This window comes from Nothoprocta perdicaria, unplaced genomic scaffold (genome assembly GCF_003342845.1).
Source record: "Nothoprocta perdicaria isolate Ctin4 unplaced genomic scaffold, notPer1 scaffold_0, whole genome shotgun sequence".
Taxonomy (NCBI): domain Eukaryota; kingdom Metazoa; phylum Chordata; class Aves; order Tinamiformes; family Tinamidae; genus Nothoprocta; species Nothoprocta perdicaria.
Window position 1 is genome coordinate 11,655,483 of NW_020454092.1, and position 24,620 is coordinate 11,680,102.

Sequence of the window (24,620 nt, forward strand, 5' to 3'; positions counted from 1 at the left end):
AAGCCCTTTAGTTCCCTCCATTTAATTTTTTTTTTCTTTTCCCACTATAGTTAATTGAAAAGTTTGTATTAACTGAGTAACTCTGGATCTTGTGGGAACATGTGTGAAACTTAGGTTTGTTTTTGTTTTTAGCAATGAAAACATTGATTATTTATTGAAATAGGGTGGTGATGAATACATTTTATCTGGTTTTAATATGTTAGGTCATACTTTGCATTGAACTAAAACACAATTTTAATATTAAATGTTAGAAAACRTTTTCTTGAGAAAGTTAAGTTGCTGCATAATAATTTGCAACAATAGGGCCCACAGGCAATCATTTAGTTCAGAAATGAAGCCAACTCCAGCTGTAAAGCTAGAAAAAGCTTTTAAATGTAGTTACTCTTTTTATTTTTTTTATAGACTGTGGTTTTGGACTACGACCAAGTTAGCTTCATAGAACGTAGTTTGGGAAGGTTGCATTATCAGATATAGAGGTAGTCATGYGAGTGTCTATCAGATGTTTCTGTTGAAATAGAAAATTATTGTTTTATTTGAGTTCAGCTGACAGATTTGGGGCAATACTGCCATTTTCATTCAACCTCTGTATTCTTTAAAGGGTCTCATATATTCCTTGTTTCTTGGTTTATTTGTAAATGATTCTTCTAACCTAAAGCTTCTCCTAAATGTTTACGTACTAAGTTTTTAAATGATTCATACACATCCTGTGGGTGATTGGGTGAAATGCTAAAATTTCCAAATAGACCCATTAATTGTGGGCTGGAAAGTAACTTACTCTGAAGGGGGGAAGAAGTTTATGTCACAGGGGATTCTTTTCCTACTTATAAGCAAGTTGATTGTTGAGYATAACTATTGAGAATACGAATAATTTGTCCCTGGCAGAGGGTCATTTTAGATTGGATAGCTAGGATAGGATTTAAATTTAAAGGAACTCCTTGTTTATTATGTTTTGTTTTTAATTGGTTTATGTAATTTAATCTCTTTTTAAAAAAATAGACTTTATATAATAAATAGGTTTATATAATTCAATAAAAATGTCTATTAGCTGTTTCAGATAAGCTATGAATTCTGGTAGATGCTAGTAAATAATCATGGCTAGTATTTAGYTGGGGGGGAGGTTGCTTTTAAAGAAAAATGCAGTGAGATGTTTTCCTTTGTCTCTGTAGTTATCAGAGACTGTTACAGACGATTGCTGTACTCGAGGCTCAACGTACTCAAGCAGTTCAAGACCTTGAAAGTTTAGGCAAACACCAGAGAGAAGCCCTGAAAGATCCTATTGGATTTGTGGAAAGACTCCAGAAGAAGGTATTTCAATGGGCATTTCTGAAGTTTTACTCGGATGATTTTTTTTTTCTTTTTAATAACTAGTAATTCATCATTGACAGAAATCAGGTAATTTTTATATATATATATATATATATATATATATTTATATATATATATGTACACACACTTATGTAAAAATTGAGTTTTTAATCTTATTTGAGTTATTCAATCTTATTTGAGGTATTGAGTTTGTAATGTTACTTTCCTACTGAGCTGGACGTCCTTGTGTTTTGGATTTGATTATTAAATCTTAAAATACGGGTCTTCAAAGATTTTGTTAGATACACTTTCTTTTTTGTACATAGAAATGTAAGCTTTAAATTTCTGTTGCAGTGTAGACCTTTAAAAACGCAGAAATGTGTAGTTGACAAAGGACTTTGTAGTAAACTTTTAGTTGAAGAATTAATAACTTTTTGAGGGGAATTAAGTTTTTTGCTGTGTGTGGATTTGTTTTCAGGTAGCAAACGTACAAAGAGCAGGAAGTGTAGTTCATAATTTAAAATAACACTAGAAAAAGTACATGTTTAGTGCTGGATACCATAGAATGTTGTGTGCTCAGGAAGAATGAATTTTAATAGAAAACATGTTCCTTTTAAGGCAAGGGGACATGGGAAAGTATTTGAGGCTTGAAAACTTTTTCATATCTTCCAGTGACAGATATTTTTGACCTTATAATCTGATGGCAGTTACGTTGCTTTCAGGGAAGAATGAGGTAGGTATTTCATGGCCTTTCCTCAGGTTTGTAGAGACAGAGATGTCTGACGTAGGGCCATTGATTTCAGTAGTTGTATTTTCATTAAATTTTGAGATGAGTTTATAGCATCGAAGATGTAATAGTGTACCTTTGATATTATTGTATCAGGGAAACACTAATGCTAGTTGAAAGCATTGAGTGTATTTTTGTCCCTGAAGCAGAAAAGCGATGCTTGTTGTGAGACTGACCTCACCATAAAGTGAGGAGCCTTGCAGCAGTCACCTCCTAGGCAGAAGATAGGAAAATCAGTGCAGAATATACGGTGGTTTATTTGAAAGAAAATGAAGTTTTATCAGATGGTAAAACTTGGCCCTCATATTTTCCTATATTTCTTAAGAAAGATACAAATCATGGACATRCGATAACTTAAAAATCGAGATATTAAAGTCAGAATACCTGATACTGTCTGAGAAATATATGCTTTAAAGTCTTATGTCCAATAAGCCATCATTGACCGTGCCGCTGCATATTTTATATGCACACTTGTGTGTTACTCTTCAAAAATAACTTCTCCATAAAAGGACTGTGTCCTGCATGATACTTTAAAATACTGATTTTTTCATTCTACTGTTACCTAAAAAGGAGTTTCAGGGTTTCATACCTTGCAGGGTTTTTCCTTTTCTTTTCTTTTTTGGGAGGAGAACAATTACATTAAATATTGCTTTTCACTTTCCTTGTTTTTTCCACCCAGGTTGATATGGGTCTTCCGTATCCTCAGAGAGTTGTCCAGCTCCCTGAGATTGCCTGGGACCAATACACCACTAGCCTTGGAAACTTTGAGAGAGAATTCAAAAACMGAAAGCGTAACAGCAGAAGAGTGAAGCTCATCTTTGACAAAGGTAAAAGGAAAATTCATGTAAATTACAAGAAAAGAAATTCCCAATGTGGAGATCTACTACTTCCTTCCTTTTGCTGCTCACAGTAGGTATACCTGCAAGACCAAAAAGTCCTTTGGATCCCAAGAAGGATGGAGAGTCTGTTTCATACTCTGTATTGCCTTTAAGTGATGGTCCAGAAGGTTCTACAAGCAGTCGTCCACAGGTAGTTGTTAGGAAAGAAAAGACAAATTTTTACAGGATAGTGGCTTGTAAATATTTTTTAATAAAGTAATAATAATGYTATTTTTTACTTCAAATGTTAATTTTGGTGATGGTATTTTATTTATGCATGCAAATCAGAGAACTTTTTTGAGTTCAGGAAAATTTTAGTTCAAAGTAACTTGCATTTATTTGTTTGGGTTTGGTTTTACTTACGTAGGAAAAGGGTTAAATTGAGATTTCTTTACTCTAAAGACATATTCCATGTTATATATTGTATTTAAACAGATGATAAGAGGACGACTTTATGATGAGACCAAACCAGAAACTTTTAACCAGCTGTGGACTGTAGAAGAACAGGTAATGGGAAACCCTTCCGTTTCTTTAATTGTAGTAACATATGGGAGAATAAAAACAAAAAAGGATAATAATGTTTCAAGAGGTTAGAAATTRTAAGTCACATGTAGACATGTTTATTTTATGATAACTTGTGTCTCTATTAGGAAAGATGCATTTATATCTTTTTTATTGATTTGTGCTTGATTTAGAAAAAACTCGAGCAGTTGCTTTTGAAGTATCCACCAGAGGAAGTAGAGTCCCGAAGGTGGCAGAAGATAGCTGATGAGCTGGGAAATAGAACAGCAAAACAGGTAAAAGGAAAAACACTTGGAGCACTAATCCCTTTCCTTGGTTATGGTTTTTTGGCTGTGTCAGAAGACACTGATAAGAGTTTGTGTTCTGAACTGTTCTTCAGTTACTTGATGTTATATTTCTAATTTGGGATTTGTAGAAATTACAGTTTATAAAGTGAGGAGGAATTAAGAATTAGGAGTTATTTTTTCTACAAGCTGTCATACTGTTCATGATTACAGCAGTAAAGCTTATTTTGATAGAGAAAGCATTTGACTTCTTGGGCATTCTATACACAAACTGTGTATAATTTCTGTCATTTTTAAGCCAAGCCACAGAAGTCAYGTGCCTTTTTATTGATTTTGCTCTGTGTATTTTTAAGGATTTTTTTTCCCTGTCAAAATACACTGCTCATATACACACACATATATGCTCATATATCCAACAAATACAGTAATATTTTTCTGCAAGTAAGTGACTGTTAGAGTAGCTTTTACAGAGTAGACAACTAGGATTTCTTGCGCTTATGTTCTGAACTAATGCAACTCTGACAGCCAGACTGAAGCAAAGGCCTTCTCTTTGTCTGACGTTAAACCATTGTATGTTGTTTTTCCTAGGTTGCCAGCAGGGTGCAAAAATATTTTATAAAACTGACTAAAGCTGGTATTCCAGTTCCAGGGAGAACTCCAAACTTATATTTATACTCCAAAAAGGTGAGAATATTATTACAGCAGAAATTTCATATTTTTGTTGGTGTTTACATGCAAATTGAGTCAAAATCATTCACATTTGCCGTCTTCATTACTGTTTTATTATTAACTAGACAGGATGTTATGCCCTGTCCTTATTTTTTACTTCATTAATGAAGTACTCTTTGCTGTTAGCACTGTAGAGGAAGCTGAATGTTCTAGTTTCACATCAACCCATATTAATTATGTCTGTATCAGACAATCTTGGTGGGAGATAAAGTGTCAGAAAAGAGCATAGCAGCGAGATTGCAGACTGAACTGATTAGGGCTGAATGATTTGGTCTTGAGGTAGTTTTTCTTCATTTGTAAGTTGACTGACTGATCTAGAAGAGTCCTCTTGCAAGAGGATAAAAGGCACACCACCTCATATTGCACAGTAATCATTAATTAACAAACAMATTGAAAACTATGTATGACTGAGCATACTAAACTAGCAAAAATATAGCCTGAATTCTACAGTGTCTTGTTTTAATTTGCAATATACACAACCATCTACAGTTACCATGTATAAGAGATTTGATTTTACTGCAGAAAGGAYTTTTATGCATGGATTTTGCTCTCTCTGTTTCTACTAAATTTTTATATTCTTCCTGATCTTGGTATAGGTGAGAAGAGAAAGGAATCCTGAGCAGTCGTCTTAGTTTAGGAAAATTTTTAAAGAAAATCTAGATTTCTCTACATCCATTATATATTTTGATATGAATCATGTACTTATAGGTACAAATGAGGACTCCAGACATCGGGTGTGTCTCAAAAGGGATTTTTTTTTTACTGTTATCAATGTTTACAGAAATTCTCAAAAAGAACAAAATGAAAAAAAAAACCTGCTATACAGTGACATTCTGTAGAGTAACTTTACTTTTTGCATCAAGGTATCTGTTGGCTTCTGATTGTAAATCAAGTAAGCCTTATATTGATTCTGCAGAAAATGATGTTTGCAGATATAGTCCCTTGAAGGTTCACGATGAGAAGTTTCCCAGAGAGGCCYGATGGCAGATCTACCAAATCTTGTCTGTAATACTTCGAAATGTTACAGATTCCCAGTTGTCTCCTTATTTTCTCTGAAGTTATTGCTATATTATCAGGAATATAAAAATTGAGTGCCCCTATCTGATTACTTACTGGAATTTAATTCTTCAAATACTGTGTTTAAATTAATCTGATAGAAATCTGAATTTCTTGTCCCACTTGCCACACTGTGGGGCTACTTTCAGTGGGATTTGAAAATCAGTTTTGAAAGTGTTCCGAGTCACTTATATCCTCTGAAACTTCTGAATGATCTTGCATTAAAAGAGGTGCTTCACAAGGAGAAGCTATTTATGTTCCTCTAAGAGGACTGCCCAATATGCTCTTTTTTTGAGATGATTACTGGAAATTTGAGAAGCCTGYTCAGCCCCTGGACTTCTTGCTGAAGATGCTGCATGTGTCTTCTTGTATGACATAATGTGATATGGAGGATTAAATGGGAGCAGCTGGTTTATTTTACTGTACAACCATAATCTAGTCAAAATACAACAGAATCTGAGATCTTGGATTCTAATGTTTAATTAAACAATTATGGTTCATCATTTCCAATTTAATGTTCATGTTTTATCATTATCCTACTCAGGATTAATTCATTCATTCTTCATCAACAGCAAAATCATGTTAGAATGAGATTTCAAATTCTCAGTTTAATTCTCTGGCCATAACTGTAAGCATAATGRTGATACTATTTAAGTGCATATGTGGTTTTCTTCTTTACATTTCCAGATCGGAGTTGTTTTCTAGTTTATTTTGGATTTTTTTTGTATTAATGGAGAATCTTAAATCACTATGTAAGCTAAGACTTAAACACTGTTTTAAGCTTATAAATCTTAAATATTATTTGTGTATGAAACATCTGTGTATGAAACCTCGAAAGGAAACCCAATACAGGAGATGAGTGCTCGTAAGACAGAAGGTGGAGAAAGTTCAGCACAAGGGGTGCTACGTTAGTATTTAAACACCTTGTTCTTTTTACTGCCCACTCTTTGCTGGAGTAATTCTGCAGATCTGAGGCTACAGCTTCCATTTCTTGTTACAGGTTGCATTTCTTTCCTTAAAAGTCAGTGGTGTTAATCTCCACTCCTTTGGCTGCATAATGACATACACAACTGCTACTGGGCACAATTGTAAAATAATTTTAGATTGTTGAATCCCACATTAGATATAAGTGGTTGTATTATTGCGTATAACAATTGTAAAAGACTTTCTCAACCCTAGGGATAAAAATCCTCATGTAAAAAGAGAAATATTTACTACCATAAGTATTTTTACTGCTTTACTTTCATGGTGGAAGCTTAGACAGTGCATGAGACTCCTCCACTTTATGATTATGCCTTTTATTTTTGTAGTTTTTGATTCCCATTGTTTAAGTTTTGGAGTATGTTTAACACATCAAAAAATGGTCTGGAAATATCGAAGTAAAAAGCTGAGTCAGTTTCATTCACCAAAAATTATTCCATTTGATATTCAGTATTCTTCCGTGGGGAATAAGGGATAGGGGCTGAGTGCCTTTCAGTATCTACTTTAAAATTGCTGTGCGTTCTAAACCTTCAGACAGCATTAAAGTTGAAAGGTTTTAGATATGCACTAAGGGAGTAATTTATCTCATCTAGCATTTTTAGACCTCTTTTCCAGTCAGTAGAGATGAAAAAGTACCTTTAGAGAGCAATTCTTTCCAACTCTTAGAAACCTCTTTTATGGTGGAATGAATTACTGTTAACAGTTGCCCTTTTTTTTCTTCATAGAGCAGGGAAAAACTCTGGACAATTAGCCTAGACTTGGATTTTGKTTTTAAGGCTTAAACTAATGCAATAAATTGATGATAAAGGTCAAATATGGACCARTCTCCCGAATCTGGGACCTGTGCCCTGCTGCACCTTTGTCTGGTCTCAGAACCATCAGCAGCTCTGGGAAGCCTCTCAATGTTTTTGTGCTTCAGTTCTTAATCTTTAAGCTGGTAGGGCTTTTGTGTTAAGGGCTCTTTTTTATTGACTTTTTACAGTAAGAAGTATTCCTCTGTTCCTCTAATTTCACTWATTTTTGGGGAAAAAAAATTCAAGTAGTCATATGAGACTCTGATTTGGAGGCTTCAGTAGAAATAACGGAAAAGATGTTGCATTTAATATAAATGGGAAAAATTTTGATGAGGAATTTCGTCTGCTGACTTAAGAATGAGTATTTTCAAACATGTATCATTTTTCCACTGTAGTCATCAAGTAGACGGCAGCATCCTTTAAATAAACATCTTTTCAAACCTTCAACTTTTATGACGTCACATGAACCTCCAGTTTATATGGATGAAGATGATGACAGATCCAGCTTTCACAGCCATATGGATAATGCAGCAGAAGAGGAAGTATCGGTAGGTCTTTAAATCAGTTGCAGAATATCTTGCTTGCTGTTGTCTTAYCTGTGTTTAGTGAATATGTGGATTAAGCATCCTTGCCATAAGATAAATACAGTCAGGTAAGTATGGAAGTAGGTCAGATTCATGACTCAGGTTGCATTGCAAATGTATGGTTAATATAAAGACCCCAAACACAAAAAAAAATCTACAGAAAATTAGAATTGAAATATTTAGAAGTAGTTCAAAAGGGATGTGACATGAAAGCAGTTTAAATAGGTTGAATCTGGCTAAAGTTGTGTGGTGGTAGAAAAGTTAGGGTCATGGTAGAATGTAATCCCATTAGCRTGGTTGCTTTTTGGCTTTCTTCACTGGCTGGATTAAATAGAGGAAGCATTAAATGRGTATGTTGTTTAGTGGGGAATTCCAGTATGCATCCTAACTCAGTACATGAAGTRTTCCCATTTTTTAAGTTATAACATGCAACAGGAATTCTACAGGAATTTGGGAGACAAACTTGGTCTTTCAGATTTCCATATATGCCRTTTTATGCAGAATCTGTGTCCTCCTGGAGGGCAGGATTCTCAGCCCGAGTAAATTACTGTGGCTTTGCTATACTTAGAGTGAAGGGCCTGGCTTGCTGAATTTGAGAGCCCCGTGACATCTCCTGTCTCAAAAGCTTCTTGCACAACAAAGTATTAAGGCCGCCCAGTGCAAGTCCATCCACTCTCTTACTGACTTTCTTACAATCACTGCATAGTCTGCCTTTTATTAACTCTGTTTCTCAGTCTTCAAGCACCTCTTCAGTCATGTTCTGTCTTCTCTCKCATGGCTTGCTTGTTCTTCTAAAGGGTTTCTGGTAACTTAGTATATTCCAGTAAGAAACTTAACTGGCCTAACTGRCATTATTAGTGCAGAATGGAAGCACATTGGAAAGAAAAAGAGATCATGAAGTCATCTCAAATAAATAGATTGGTAGTACAGGATCCTGTTGAAATGTTGAAAATCAGGTCTCGTGGTGATAGTCACCCCCTCAGAGAAAGGCCGTGGTGGTGGAGGGGAGCTTTGGTGTAGCAACAAAATTACAGGAAGGTTTTTCTTGGAGAGCTTCACAATGGAAGTTCCAGCTGCTCTTCCCGTGTGAAAACAAGATCATGTTGGTAGAGTGCAAGCTGACTGGCCTAACTATTYGTGAGGCTTTTTTTAGTGTGAAGGAGTTATTCCTAAGTGAGGACACCATTCTTAACTGAAAAGTAATTTCACTCTGTTACTTCCTTTTGCAAGAAGCCTGATTATTCTGGAATGGTCCTACTTAATTCCAGAATAAGGTGTCTGCACAGGGAGTCTTTGCAGTATGGTTTGTTTAACAAGCAGTCATTCTGTGCCAGGCAGTATCTTTTAGAAAAATTCTGAGTTTCGTTGAGGAGGTGAATGCCTGTGTGATGTGAAAAGAACATAGCTCATCACCACACCGTTTAGTCATGACTTTTTTATAATATTTGCAGTCCTTTAAATTGGTTCAGAATTAAAATKAAGTACTTGATAAGGCCCTCAGAAATGTAACACTAAGCAGCAAGCCTTGCCTCCATTTAATATGCTTATTAAACAATACTAATTCTTTAGTTTTTGCAGATTCTTAAAAAGTCTATGTATGTGTAGGCTACATGACAAGGATGTTGATCGTTCCCTTGTAGCTATTTTTCATCATTAAGACTGGCTGTCAACACAGGATCTGAAAAGTGATTTAAATCACCTAAGATTGGTCCTGTTTGCAAACAGCTGCCCCTGGCCCTGCAGAGAGCCCTGGTTAAGCAGCCACATCAGCGGGAGCGGGTGCTCCCTAAGCCCCCGGGCAGAGACCCCCACGGGCTTCCTTGTGGAAAAGCCGGGGAGGGAAATAGGTGACAATCACGATTTTAAGAGAGAAATATTTGTTCTAAATGTCTGGCAAAGCTGCACGCCATCACGTAGGGAAGCAAAATGTTTTATGATTTCTAAACATCTGCAAAAATCWATTTTTTGTGGAAAATGAAAATCTCTCTTGTGATCACATTCCTCAAGATTCCTCTTTTTTTTTTCACGAACAGGATGAAGAGAGTATTCCTATAACATATCGAGAGCTACCGGAATACAAAGAACTCCTAGAGTTTAAAAAGCTGAAGAGGCAGAAACTGCAGCAGATGCACGCGGAGAGCGGGTTTGTGCAGCACGTGGGGTTCAAGGTAAGGTGGACTCACCTTCTGTGCAGTGCCAGCGATTCCAAAGACGGCCTCGTTTGGATTGCCTAAGAAGACTCCATTTATTCTGTGTTTCCTTAGTTCTTGTTTGCCTTGTTTTCTTTCCCTCTGTTTTTTTTTTTTTTTTTTTTTCAATCAGAACCAGCCTGTTAATTCACTGGCTTTGATAACCAAGCACATGTCTCTCAGACTATTGCTTGCTCTTACTTGCACTTTCAGCAAGAAGAGACTGCCCCAAACTGAACACTTGAAGTCAAAATCGAATAAAATAAAAAGGGTCACCTCATTACCCGTCAGTATGTGCTGCTGGTGCACGTTTATGTGCCCCCCATCATGTGTCCTTCTTTACCAGACACTGTTAATTGTGTCCAGCTTGTGATGTGCACTCGGCTGCCAGCAGAGAGAACGGAGGTTCCTGGAGAGGCACTGCAGCCCTTCGCCTGGTAGATACTAATTTATCTTTTTCAGACAGATCCATGTCAAAATCCATTTGAAATCTGATCTYGTTCCCTAGCTGATCTGTGGAGTTTCAGGTTGATTCTGCACGCAGGTTCATAACCCTGCTGGCTTTTCCCCAGGCAGGTGGGCAGTGTCTGCAGCAGGTGCCCCGTACAGGAGGCTGTGGGACAGACACTTCATTCCTTTTTGGCCTTGATTCCCTGATGAGAACTCCTTCATTGTGGTTTTGGACTCRTTTTGCTTCCATTATGCAGCAAAGAAGGGACAAAGATGTAAAATAAACTGCTAGTAGATTAACAGATTGAGATGTATATATACACCTATATATATAGGTGTATGTATTTTGCTGCAGAAAAAGGTGGAGAAGCCTCCTAATGCAATCAGGTAATACTGGCAGAAGTTGAAGCAAGGGCATGAATGGCTGGCTATGTGAAATTAAGAAAATAAACAATAATTAAAATAGTGTGGTGTCTCAGCATCAACCAGTGATAGGGGGCATGAAAAAAGGAGCTTTCCAGAAATGGTTTTTTTGTCTCTTTGTGGAGGATTTTCTGTGCATCTGTGCGCTGTGTTGGAGTGATTTCTGCACCATTTGCAGCATGTAGCTAGACATATTTTCTAATACTCATTTCTGTAAAAGGAAGGGTTATTCAGCTTAAAACTCAGTTCAAAGTGACTGGAAAATRGGGACAACCTGGTGGGAGACTTGATCACGTGGTTAGACCACTGAAGGAGACACTTTATTTTTCCCAGAAAGTKTGTGTTTCCTTCCAAAAATCAAAATTTGGATCAAAAGAGCAGAAATAACAAACAAGATGCTTTTCCAGCATCAAATTGYAGATAGAAAACTAAACAAGCCTTATGCAACATGAAGCATTCAGAAGCTAAAGCTTCTCTTTGCAACCTGGATTTCTATTTTATTATGCATTATAGTAGGTTATGAAATTACATGAGTCCGTATGTTTGTTTTCCACGGGAGTGCTGTCTCCCTCAGAGCATAGGCTGGACGGTGCTTTTGTAATAAGGAGCCATTTGGAGCATTTTTGTTCCATTTTTATTTATTTTTTGAGGGCTCTGCGTGGCCATCAGCTGTATTTGCTACACATTATTCAAACCCTACTGTGAATATTAAAATGTTGAGTCCCTTGTGGGATTTTTATGGCTTTCATTGCTGTAATACTGGAGTACTTTGCAACTATTAATGACTTTTTTAATAAAACGGAAGGCAGAGTGTTATTTCTGTTTTGCAGCAGAGGTGGGAAGGTAGAGCAGAGATGTTAAGGTCAAGAGTTCCCACTGCCTTTTGGTTCTCAGCCCGAGGTGACTGGCGCTGTGCACGGGGGTGTTTGTTGTTTTGTTTCTTATTGAGCCTTATCCGAGCGGGACGTTGCAGGGAACAGCTCTGAGCGCTCCGTCCTCCCGCGCTGCCCTGAGGGCAGGACGCAGCCGTGGTGGCTCCGGCTTTCTCGGCCAAGTGCCCCTTTCACGGGTGGCTCGGGACCGCGGTCCCTGCCTGGCAGCTCCAGGCTCTTCCTAAGAGCAAATCCCTTCGCATCCCTGACCGCCCTGCCGAGCATCCGGCTGGGATCTTCTCCTTGCATTTTCTATTCTCCATGACCCTGATTCTCCCCAGGGAATTAGTTCTTATCTTTCTGCTTTAGTTTTAGACTCTTCTTTCCTTATCAGAATCATCCCACTTCCTTTTTACTGACTGGCCTTCAGCTCCAGCTCGCCGCAGTGTGCGGCACTTGCTGAGCTTGGAAGTGCATCAGCCTGACCCTTCCTGACCTGGAGCCATCAAGAGCCCCCCCGCGGGCCGACGTGCTCCAGCCTGGCTGCTCTTTCCTTCCAAGGAAACCGGTTCCGTGTTTCCCATTGCTGGATTTGGCCRCAGACCTCAGCGGTCACCCAGAGGCAGAGGGGCCCTCGGTCACTGCACCTGGTTTCCAGCCGCTTTAGGGCTGGCCCGGGCTGCAGGCAGGACCAGCTCCTGYTCTCCGGAGCAGGAGGAGCCGTGGATCTTCGTGTATGTGGTGTACTGGTGTGACGMGGTGTTACTGGTGCACTAAGTGCCTCAGGTTTCCTTCTCTCAAAGCTTTTCCATCTGCTTCACAGTGTGATAACTGCGGGATTGAACCTATTCAGGGTGTTCGGTGGCACTGCCAAGACTGCCCTCAAGAAATGTCCCTGGATTTCTGTGATGCTTGTTCGGACTGGTGAGCAGCACTCGCTTCTACTTGGCCTTTGTCATTAACTTGGCTTTCTGTTAGTTGCTGTGGACGTTGGGCATCTCTCTCCCAGCACAGGATGCATCATTCCGTGTTGGGGGAACAGGAAGGTGCTGTAGTGTGTGTGGGGGGGAGGTCAGTTTTTTGTAAGCATGTTTGGGATGTGTAAAAATGTTCTTCTTTTTATTTATTTTTTGTTAAGTAGAGCAGGAAAGTTGGGGGTTTTATTGTAAAGTAGCGGGGTAATTATTTTTTTATGAGCAACCATATGGTATCAAATTTGGCATGGATCTGTTTTTGAAAGCTGCAGATAAGAATACTTGACTTACAAAACGTTATCTCTTTTCTTTCCCTAACAGTTTGCATGAAACAGAGATTCATAAAGAAGATCATCAGTTAGAGCCTATTTACAGAGCAGAGACATTTTTAGACAGAGACTACTGCATGTCCCAGGGCACCAGTTACAATTATCTTGACCCAAACTACTTTCCAGCAAATAGATGACATGGGAAGCAGATCTGCAGTCTGGGCTTACTATCCTCTTTGAAAATAACAATGGCACCATTGTTAGTTCTGTGCACATTTTGGAAAGACTCTGCTTTCCCTGAAATGTCGCTCACAGCATGACAGCTTCCTGGGTGTACTTGTCAAACTACAGCTTTGAACTGTCATGGTTCTAGATCACTGAGCAGCAGCTGAACATTCCTAGTGTGCAGAAGGTTCCACTGGGAGACTTTTCTCTCACCACATTAGTCATTTTTAGGTGGTGAATCTATACAAAAAGAAAACCATACAAACGAGTGAGCCAGGAAAGAGAGCACACGTTAAAGATAGAGTAAATTCCAAAGGCTTCGAAGAGCTTGGTTACAATGAGATCCAGAGGAGATGAAGTATTTATATACAAACAGTTTAGTAGCTTGCAGTTTTGTTGTGACATAGTTTTCAGCACAGTAACTGACTTCTTTAGGCAAGGTTTTAACCAATGACAGTGTTTGCTTCTAGGATGTATTCTAAAAAAATGCTCACTGTCTCAGCGATGGTTGGTTACAGGCCTTTATCAAATCGGAGCTGCTTAATCACATTGACTTTCAATTTTAAAATTTTTTTTTTCCTTTCTTTTTTCTTTTTTTTTTTTTTTTACCACAATGAACTCTATTTACCAACAGTGAAGCACTACAGGGGGCAACTGTGGCATTGCTTCCTTAACCAGCTCATGGTGTGTGAATGTTATAAAATTGTCACTCAGATATATTTTTTAAATGTAATGTTATATAAGATGATCATGTGATGTGTACAAAATATGGTGAAAAGTGCCAGTGGTAGTAACTGTGTAAAGTCTCTAATACTCAACATTAACTCCTTTAAAATAAAATACACAGCCTTCTGCCTCTGTATTTGGAGTTGTTAGTGCAACTCATCAAAGAAAACTGCCTAATATAAATCATATATATGGTAATAATTTTTTCTCTTTTGTAGTCTGCACAAGATCCATGAAAGATTGTATTTTTATTACTATTTAAACAGTGATTAAATTTAGCCTGAGCAGTGAGCAAGGGTTCACATGCATTCTTTTATACTGCTGGATTTTGTTGTGCATCATTTAAAACATTTTGTATGTTTCTTCTTATCTGTGTATACAGTATGTTCTTAAATAATGTTCAATTGTCAGGAGAACTGTGAGAAATAAACTATGTGGATCCAGTCTGTTTATATATAGAATGCTTGCCGTGACTTCCTTTGTGTGGCCGGGGCTCCTGATCCAGGAGGGAGCCGCAGGCCGGAGCCGCGGGCGCCGCTCGGGCGGGCAGGACGACGGCTCCTCCTCCCGAACCCGGGGCTCTGGGGCTGCAGCAGAGCCCGCGTTTCGGAGCGCTGTGTTAGCCAAAAATACACTGATGTCTGACAAGTTTTGTAATTATTGTGACATATTTTTTAGTTAATATATTTTTTATTGAAATGTATAGCTTGTGGTTCAGAAACACTGATTATTTTTTAACTGTAATAGACTTCCAGTTGCTTTAAAACTTGAATATTCAGAGTGATTAGCTAGAGAGAGAGGGAACTCATTTGACTTAAAATATGGCAATAAGAAGGGTAATTGGCTGGCCGCTCCGATTAACTTTACTTATAAGCTGATTGGTATTAATTTTCACAGTAACATTTAATGTAGACACTTTTTGCTTTAGAGAGAAGCAGTTAATCTATTTAGAAGGTAATACTTCACAGTTACTAAAACACTGAGTGAGGATTGGAGAAATGTAATAAACCTTTAAAAATACATCACAAACATACAAAAGTTTTAGAAAAGCTTTCTCTAATGGAAAAAGGTACCGCTCCAAGAAGCTCTGGTACCATAAAAATATTTTCCAGCTCATTCATGCTGTTTGTAAGAGAACAGATTCAATGGAGATATGTATCTGGGAGAGGGAATCTGTGGTAATCTCTTTTCTATTGATTTCCTTAAAAAATTATTGGAGGAGAATAACCAAAGGACATTAATAAAAATAGTAAATGCAGATCTTACAATCATCACTTTAGGACAGCTTGGGTAGAAACAAAAGATGATCTGATTTCGAATGAGGTTGGAAGGAGGAGGAGGAAGATCTCACATCTGAATTACCTGAGAAAGGAGTGTCTTGGACCTGTCCGTTTTGCTGCCTGTGTGTACATGTGTGCATGTTGTTTCTCTTGCCTACGTTATGAACATGTGCAAATGGATTCTTAATGCACATGTACCCAGTCGAGCACAGGGCTTTATGTTTCCTTTTGTTCCACAAAAAAAGGGGCCAGAAGAAGCAGAAATTAAACTGGAAATGTATGTAAAATAACTTTGTAAGTGATTTTTCTTTTTAATTAGCATCTGCTTATTACCTTTGTTCCCATCCTGTGCAATTATGATATCCCACACTTTTTTTCTAAAATTATGTTGTRATTAGGAGGAATAAATCTGAACTCCCCAGATGAATTTGCAGCTCCAGAATCTTAATTTCTGGAAAAATACAAGGCATCATCTCCTAATGCTTCAAGGCTAAGCTTAGAAAACGCTGCCTATTCAAGCTGCTGCATTCTGAGAGTGTCCTGCTAAAAGCTGATGTTCTGCAGACGTTGCTCGTCACAAACGGCACCGCTCTGGAGTTGGAAATGCCCTTCCTAGAGCTTCAGAGGTAAAATTAGGACACAGGGAAGGAGAAGCATCCACGGTATAAAGGATAAGAACATCCTAAAACAGTCCCTTGGTGCATAATTGGARTTGAATTTGAAAAAGGACATATTTTGCAAGCATGCTGCTTTGATTTATATTTTCAAGTGATGTACTGTACTTTAAGAAGGATTAAACCCACRTCTACTGTAAAAGAAGTCATTACGCACTTTTGTACATGTTTTATTTGTATTATGTCTTCATTACAAGAAACGTAACTTTAAAAATACAAATCTGCCCCATAAAGTACAACAGAAAGAGCTATCATGCAGCTTCTACTGTGAATTTATCCAGTAGTTCCGTAAGAGGATGCAGTTACAGGAATGTCAAACAAGCTTTTACTTAGCTATCAATATACCAAAAACCTCCACAATATTTTGGTTAACAGAAATATGATAYGATTTTTACAGACTTTTTTGCAGATACTGTAGATAGGTGACCGATTAAAAATGCAAGCAATGAGTCAAATAATCCCTGCTTTTTTTTTTTTTTTTCGCTCAGTGTTAGTGTCAAAATACAAGACAACAGCTGATCTGAAATTTGCATTTGACTTTTCAAGTATTCATGGTGAATTTTCTACATAAATTTGAACAAATAAATGTGCAGTCCCAGTTACTAATGCTTTTAACTGCACTATACAGTCATTATTTCACATGGCCCAATAAACTGGGAGATCAGTATCTGAAGACTCAGCAAAAGGTAAGGCTGTCTCTGTACCTGGATCTATTCCAATGTAATGGATTGACAGAATTCCAACTTCCGCAATGGATTTTTTTTTTTTTCTTCTTGTTTCAGTAAGTGTTTTGGGGACGTTTCAAAAGTTAATTTAAGTTTACTTTAATTTCTGTAGCTTAGTAGGCTAGGTTACAAATCCASTTGCCTCACAGGTGAACATAGCAGAGCAGATTTCTTTCACTAAAAATCAAGAGCAAACTAAGTTATACCATAAAAATGAATACCGTTATTTAAAAGAAACGATAACCAATGGAGCAGTCAGTGTGTTGTGTGATGAAGCAATGTGTCTGACTCAAATGCATGAATAAATCATGTAATACAAAGCAGAGCTGCTGTTCACCTTGGTGCTTTTCACCTTTGAAGACCAAAACAACTAATAAAACAATATACAACACTTATAGTGTGGAATTAGCATAGAGACCATTTCCTGTTGAGTGTTGTATGAATAAGGAAAAAAGATTTCATCTAAAATAACATTTATACCACATGCACGAATTTCAGAAACCTCTCAAGCCYGCAGGTATTGCTTTGACCAGCACTTTAATTGTGACTATCGAGTGCACGTGACATGAAGCTTTGCACAAACCATTACTGAATTTCAGCTGGAAGAGAAAATGCTGCCTCTTCCTTTTTCAGAAAAGAGTCAATTGTCATGCAGATCTCCAGGAAAACATCCTCTAGTTGTCCTTCTGCATCAACCTATGGAGGGAAAAYGAGCCTATTATAAACACATTTGTTCACACTGTTAGAAATTATTTATCTTAAAAAAAATGGTACGACGTGAATAAAGGTTGCTGTCTTTGCTSTCTTTGATCTTATAAATATCCTACTGTAGAAGAGCAGATTCACAAAAAAACAAACAAAAAAACCCATTTCCACAGATTTACGTGAGAAGATTCTGCAGGCTCTGTTTGGAGAAAAGTACAATAACCGAATGACGGAGCTTAAGCTCTTTCTCTTAGGCACTAAAATCACATGGCATCTTTGATGCACAGAACAGTTCCAAGATTTTTAAGATCTCTTGCTAACAACAGTGACTACAGTGTCATTCTGCCAAAGAAATGAGTAGCGCTGACTTGTTAATTTACTGTCACCTCACATGTTGGGGTATTTTGCTGCGACTGACCCAGAGGCTCCCAAGAGGCAGTAGCTTTTCCCGGCGGGGTCTCGGCAGTGTCTGTTTTCCACACTGGTGACTTGGCCCCGCTTTGTTTAGGAACAGTTTGCAGCAGCACTTGTGCTCTGCGACTGTTCACCTTTTTTGAAGAATTTTATTTTTTTTACAGTCTCAAGGATTCTGTCATGAGCAGAGGCTCTCCAGGCCATTCAAGCTGTTTTCCATGACTGGATTTGAACACATGCCCGAYGTGTCTGTCCTCTGGGGAAGGCCGGTAGCTCCGTATCAGCAACGAGGAGCAGCATGCACAGCCAGTGACGCGTCTGTGAGTTCCCAGGGCAGAGTGAGGCAGCCCCAAGCCCTGCGTGTCCTGCCGGTTGCTCCTGGAGGGCTTTAGCCTCCCGGGAGAGGGGGAGCGCCCGCGCTGGCCCTGTACACGCAGCAGGAGGAGTTGGGCCATTTGGTTCCTCCCTGACGCCTCGCGASGGCTTTGAGATTCTCTGCTCAAAAGCAAACTGCCTGTTCGCTTCCCTATGCTGCCTCTTTCCTGCCCTCGTGTAGTCACGTATTTTTGACTGCACCCTGGCCAATTTTGCCAAAACTTCTTTTTCAGAGCTGTATCTAAGTCACTCAGGTGTCAAGACAGTGGTGGCGTTCAGAGGGGACATTCCTGATTGTCACATTCCTGCCATCCCTCCTGTCCTGTGGGAGAAGTAAAGGAGCTTYCGGCTCCCACAGCTACATTTTTTGTCATGGGCCGTGAGCTTCGGCTCAGCGGCRGAGCTGGCAGTGGCCGCGTCCTGCGCTCCGAGCCGCTCACGGCCGGCCTGCACGGCAGCACATTCGGGACCCCTACCCTTGGCGGCCTCTGCAGATGCTGCAAAGCTCGGCCCTTGTCACCTTCTGAGGAGCGCTGGCTCCCCAGCCTGCCCTGGAAAGGCCGCGTTCAGCGGAGGGCCCCGGCGGCCGACGCTGAGGCCCGCGCGGCACCGCCMGTGCTCGCGGTGATGGGTGGTCGGGTGGACCTGTCCCCCAGGCGCGCGGGGCTGCCCCTTCCCCGCTGCCGAGCAGCCCCATTCTGCTCCGCACGTGCTTCCCTCTGGGCTGGGCGGCTTCTGCAGGCCTGGGCAGCCCAGCAAAACTCACCTCCACACAGCCGTAATAAACACGTGGGATTATGGCCTGAGCACGGGTAAGTTTGACAAGAATTAGTTCATTAAGATGTTCTCTGCATGCAAATTAAARTGTGTGCAGGCCTTTTCTCTTCCCAGAGGTGTGCCATGGAGGGGCTGAGGCTCACAGGGAGCTAAAGCAGCCCTGTGCAGAGGAGCTGGGAGCCGCAGGGAGCGCGGGCTGCGACCGCCTCCTGCACCGCTCCGGCAAGCAAATGTCGCCTGCGCTGGAGAGGCAGAGGGAATGTCAGTCCTTCGGGAGCATTTGGTGCCTGCGAGTCCTGAACAGCCCCGACACTGAAGAAATCTCCACTTTTGCATGTGTAGTATTTAAATGCTTMTCTATGGTGCTTTATGTATATATTTATATGAAAATATGTGCCTGAATTTGGCACTTTTACATATCCTTTTATCTTAATAAATATTTTTAWTGTATCTTTATTAATATGTCTGAACTGGATAACCAGTCTAAGCTGAGCAGCGTAGCTGTCTTGCCATAGTCTCAGTGACCTTTTCTAGAGCCAAGATTGATACTGAAGCCCCAGTGCAGGTGTCTGTGATGAAGGGTGGGTTTGCGAGCCTGGCGATTGCTGTCCTTTATGGCGAGCTGGAACATGTCCTTCCTACCAGCCCCAGCAAAATATGGACAAGTTTGGCTGGTGACAGTGATGGTGCTTCCCACTGCCAAACAGCAAGGGTCCAACTCACAAAACAACTTAATGTGTCAGYAACTCACCGCTAGTACCACAGCAATTTAGTAAAATGCCGCAATTCTACAAGGGAAGCCTGTGTTTCTGTTTTCAGATTATAGCCTACCTCACGAATTAAGGCTCTTATCAAGGTTTTCAAGGTTATTCAAGGTTTTTGTCTTCTGGTATAAGCAGGATTAGATAAAATCTGTGCTACTAATTTTGCAACTCCACTATGGCTTTAGGTAATTAAATGCAAAAAAAATTAAGGAGTTAATAAGAAAAATGACTGTATTAATCATCTTCATAGCATAATGCTTATTTTGAAACTAGATGCAGCAAAATACATTTTCTTTCAGCAAATCTCCATTTATTGTAGGTTTTTGGATTTAGAGCCCTGATGTATCCTGCCACAGAGCTAAGGGGCAGTGGAAGGTTTCTTAAAAACAAACTGAGAGTGTGGAATAAACACACTGCTTAGAAGAGACTTAGGAAAGACCAGTCAAGGTGAGCTGTGTAGCCATGAACATTTGTGTCTTTGTCCTTAAATAATAGGGTTGCAAACCTTTCTGAGAATGACAGTTCAGTTGGTGGTTCTTAGAGCAGTGAACCGAGCCATTTAGAAATCCAGGGAAAGAGGCTGCCCAKATTTCGATACCTTTCCTGTTTGGCATGAACTCACGGCTATGAATTATCTATAACCCATGCTAATGCTTCTGATGTACCTTTCTACGTGGGTCCCAGCTGATGGATCACAACCTGCCAAGGGCAGAAACAAAGATGCACTTTTTCCTTTGTTCCCCGAGTACTTACCTGCTGCGTTAATTATTCTTTGACAACCTTTCAAAAGACAGAAATAAATTATAGAGCTGCTATCACTAATACCATTGATAYGTTCTTCTTTAAAGGCAGAAGTACATGTGTTTTCCCGGGAAAAAAAATCTAATAGGGCACCAGGATTCTGGAAAAGGGGAGAGCAGGAAGACGTGAGTGCGGCTGGTCGCTCACTCCGAGCGCAGCTGCCGCTTGCAACGTCTTTGCCTGGGACAGCTCTGGAAAACACGGGTGACAGGAAGCTGGGAACTGCTGCTTACCCAGCACAGGACTCTAAATGCCTTTGGAAACAAAGCAGAAGGACAATTACTGTTATTAAAAGGAAAAAAATTGAAATGCCTCTTGGTTAAAGGTTGTAGGCTAAGTTTCCATATGGTGTGATCTGAAATAGGGAAAGGTTTGGAAGTCTTTGAAAAACCCTCTGGCACTGGCTGCCTACCTCACTGGTTATTCTCACGTTCCYTTTCCTCAGATGAATGTTTGAATAGGGAACTTCTATTTAAAACACCTTCTACTTTGACATTAACTAGGTGGGATCGCTTGTCTTCCTTGACTGCCAGTGCATTATTCTTCTTTATTACTTATTATACTCCTACATGCTGTCAATTTTATAAAGCCTTAAAGGATGAGTCAGATATTAATAACAATCAGTGTTTTTGTCTCCTTTTTCTCAATAGACAGAAGGCCATAAATTCAAAGATATTTACCTTTAGACATGTAAGTATTCAAAAGCACGTTTATGCCCAGCTGTCTTTGAAATCATTGAGAAATCATTTAAAAGCAATAATACCTACCTGCCTGCTACAATTAGCATAGTATATTTCCTTTCATTTTATTTATCTGAAACATTTGAATTCCACAGAATTAGGAAACTTGCATGTCTAAGTTTTGTAAAGAGTGTTTTTAGCCCTTGGATATCCAGTAAGAGCTCTTTGTTGAAAGCCTCTGCATGCTGTCATTAGTGACAGGTAGATGTTCTGTAACTGACTAGGAAGGAAATTATGGAAAGTTAAATTACATCTCCAAAGCATGATTTTTTTTACTTCTTAGTTGGAAAAACTTTAATCCATTGTAGCTTAATGTGGCTACTTTGCCTTCCAGAAAACAATTTGGAAGCTTAATGCCTAAGCAGAAAAGCAAGCAAAAGAAAACATTTYGTCATCCTTTGCCCTTCATTATGTCCATTTAAGTTTCCTTCATAAATATATCCAGTGACTCACGTCAGATCACAGCTCTTAATCCGGGTCACCCCCATTCCTGCTCGCACTTCCCCTGCTGACACATGAGTGTCCAAAGGGAAACTAAACAGAGTCCTGACCCTTGTGGCAGCCTCGCCAGCTCACTGCTTGTAGAACAGCAGAATCCATTTCCAAATCTCATATTACTTATTTRTTAATGCTTCTATACACAGTAACTCTAAGTTGAGTGCAGATCATGAAATTCTCATTGAGTAAACTGGGACTGCTGTGACAACCATGTACCCTTGTATTTTCTGTGCAAGTAAAGCACAGGGAAGAGTTCCTAATGACTGCAGGGGAAGCTAGAGCAGACCCGAGTCTTTCTGTCTCTGTCAGGCTCCTTCCATCAGCTCCTCCTTAATGCTCTTTCCAATACTGAGAAAGAAAAGGCTAATTTGGCAACGTGGTCTCAAGCCCACCTTCCCGCAGAGCCACAGAGCCGCTTTGTCCCCCAGAGTGCTCATGTAACATTCAATTCSTGTCCCAGATCCTCCGCTGGCCTTGTGTCCAGGACTTTTACATATTTAATCTGCCTTCTTKCCTCTTCAGGACAGAAAACTGTTAGGCTGGTTAGGGCAGCTTGAACATATACCGACATAGTCATGTGCTCTTGTCCTGTTATATTTAAGATATCCAAAACTTTGCCTATCATTACTTGCAAATAAAGTGGAGAAATCAAATAATACCAGCATAGGAGCTCACATGGGCCCTCCACTGAGCACAAAAGAATTTCCAGAGGAAGGCAACTAGAGCTCTGTTTTGACCCTTCTTCTCTTCCTCACACACACAAAAAATATCTCTTCAGATGCTTTAGCTGGGGCTTATCCTGGGATCTCAGAGATTCTCACCTGCAAACAGACAGTTTCTCTATTCTATATAGCCTAGGGAATGTTCAGATTTTTTTTCTGATACAAGGTATATGTGATTTTTATTCTTTCAAATTATATTGTGGAAAATAGAAGTCACCCAATTCAGACTGCTCAACCAAGTGCTGAAAGGAATCGTATATTTTGATTTCATCAGTATCAGTCTCTCCAATCTGTGTTCTAGATAAAACAGACTAAGAAAGTGGAAAATAAGAACAAATTGGAAAGTGCAGAAACTAACCCAGGTGGTTACATGTGACATGCCAGCAATTTCTGAATACTGTTCGTAAAAGAGAAGTAGAAAATAAYGATGTAATTCAGCTAGTCAGGTAACTTACCTTGCATAACTGTGTCTTCATCTCGTAGTATGCAATCATGGGTTTTGTTGCTTGGTAATAGCTCTCGATTCCCTCCTTGGTAGTTTCAGCACTGCCGAGGTGGTGACTGCTCTGATTTCTCGTCAGAAGGCGGCTGCTCATGGTTTCTGCAGAGCAGTCCAGGCAGAACACGAGCTTTGGTTCCCCAATCTACACACAGAGAAAAACAGTTAAGTATTCAAACAACAGGCCTGGCATAATCTAGTCTTGTTTATGAATCCTGTTTTTTTTATATAACTTGAAAAATAATGGCTACCAAAAGAGATATCAAGTAAATTGTTATCAAATTATTTCCTTATTTGTCTAAACAGAAATTAAGYTTATTAAAAAACACCTCTTATTGTAGCAGCACTTAGTGATCCTAGGGCTCAGGATCAATACTTAAGTGTGCTGTACAGGTACAGAAAAGAAGACATGATAGAAAAAAATGGCTTTTTGTCTGAAGATCATTGATTTGTTCACTATTTGCTATTGTTTGATAAGAGCTTGATTGCAAACAATGTTGAACTGTTGGAAATCTTCACACAGTTATTTTTCTAACCTTTACCTGCACTTGTTTAATCTGTGAGAAGTGTATTTTTCATTCAGAGGCTGTCAAAACTATAACTTACAGAGCTTCAGGRGCAAATACAAGGAACTGTTAAAGTTCACATGAAACTGGGCCTTTCCTCAAGTCATCTAAATAGCACAGCTCTTTGTTAACAACTAAACCACTTTTTTGCACATCATGTAGCTACAGGGCATTATTCATTTGCACTTTGCCACCATTAACTAATAAAGTCTCATGTATTTTCATTCACTTAGAATGTAGGAAGAACTTCTGAGCGCCCTTCAAAAGCAACTGGAGAGGATCAACCCAACAACGACTCATTAAAAACAAACAAAGAAAACCCCTGAATCTTCACAGACTTTCTGAGCAGCCTAAAGCCAAGGTCAGGCAGGGAAAGCTCAAGTGGATGCATGGATTTACAAAACGAATGACATTAAAAGCCATCACTCTGGTATTTTACTCCAAAAGCCAAAGTCAGCTCAGGACCACAGGACCTTTTGCTGCTAAGGTGGCGGGAAGTGTATCCCTGGCAGAAAAGGTGTGATGTAGCTCCTCCCTCTGTACAAAATGAATGAAAGTTCCAATGTCTTTTTAATAGTCTGGGGCACCTAACAGACCAATGTTTCTGTGAATGGCTTCCACACTCACTCCTACTGCCCAACACTTTGCCCAGCTTCTGATGCCATCAACTGTGCACACCTTTTAGAGCAATCTGTTAAAGAAACTACAGGTTCACGGAGAAAATAGATGATTCATTTATTACTTTTTAAGCATGTATAGGACATTTGTGGAATATAATATTATAGCATAAACATTCAGTTACTTCCTCCTAATTCTCCACTTCTTTTCTCATAAACTCTGCCAAGTTCAGTCCTGGAGCTTATTTAAAGCMTTTTCTGCAGGTTCAGAGACTGACAGCTGAGAATTCTCAGTAGGTCTTAGCACATACTGAGGAAATCAATAACTCTGTGAACTGTAGCATGCTCACTTGCAAAATGCTCTTTTTATGGGTTTGTCACATRTTACTCACCACAAAAATGTTATCTCTGTTTT

At 39.4% G+C, this 24,620-nt stretch overlaps 2 protein-coding genes across 3 annotated transcripts in view; one reads left to right on the forward strand and one right to left on the reverse strand.

Moving 5' to 3' along the window:
- ZZZ3 (zinc finger ZZ-type containing 3) overlaps positions 1–14,506 on the forward strand; it is a 41,655-nt gene extending 27,149 nt beyond the window's left edge. The window contains exons 4-13 of one of the 2 annotated variants that reach the window (XM_026054633.1): positions 1,167–1,305; positions 2,772–2,919; positions 3,003–3,121; positions 3,406–3,477; positions 3,666–3,767; positions 4,365–4,460; positions 7,732–7,884; positions 9,954–10,088; positions 12,678–12,778; positions 13,150–14,506. In XM_026054633.1, the coding sequence (XP_025910418.1) occupies positions 1,167–1,305; positions 2,772–2,919; positions 3,003–3,121; positions 3,406–3,477; positions 3,666–3,767; positions 4,365–4,460; positions 7,732–7,884; positions 9,954–10,088; positions 12,678–12,778; positions 13,150–13,294 (1,210 nt within the window). In that variant the 3' untranslated portion in view covers positions 13,295–14,506. The remainder of the gene's footprint in view (positions 1–1,166; positions 1,306–2,771; positions 2,920–3,002; positions 3,122–3,405; positions 3,478–3,665; positions 3,768–4,364; positions 4,461–7,731; positions 7,885–9,953; positions 10,089–12,677; positions 12,779–13,149) is intronic. The other variant, XM_026054641.1, reaches the window with a different exon arrangement.
- A 1,762-nt stretch (positions 14,507–16,268) lies between these two features.
- AK5 (adenylate kinase 5) overlaps positions 16,269–24,620 on the reverse strand; it is a 77,740-nt gene continuing 69,388 nt past the window's right edge. The window contains exons 13-14 of the mRNA XM_026054653.1: positions 22,979–23,167; positions 16,269–17,423 (exon numbers count right to left, since the gene is read on the reverse strand). Coding sequence (XP_025910438.1) covers positions 17,313–17,423; positions 22,979–23,167 — 300 coding nt within the window. The 3' untranslated portion in view covers positions 16,269–17,312. The remainder of the gene's footprint in view (positions 17,424–22,978; positions 23,168–24,620) is intronic.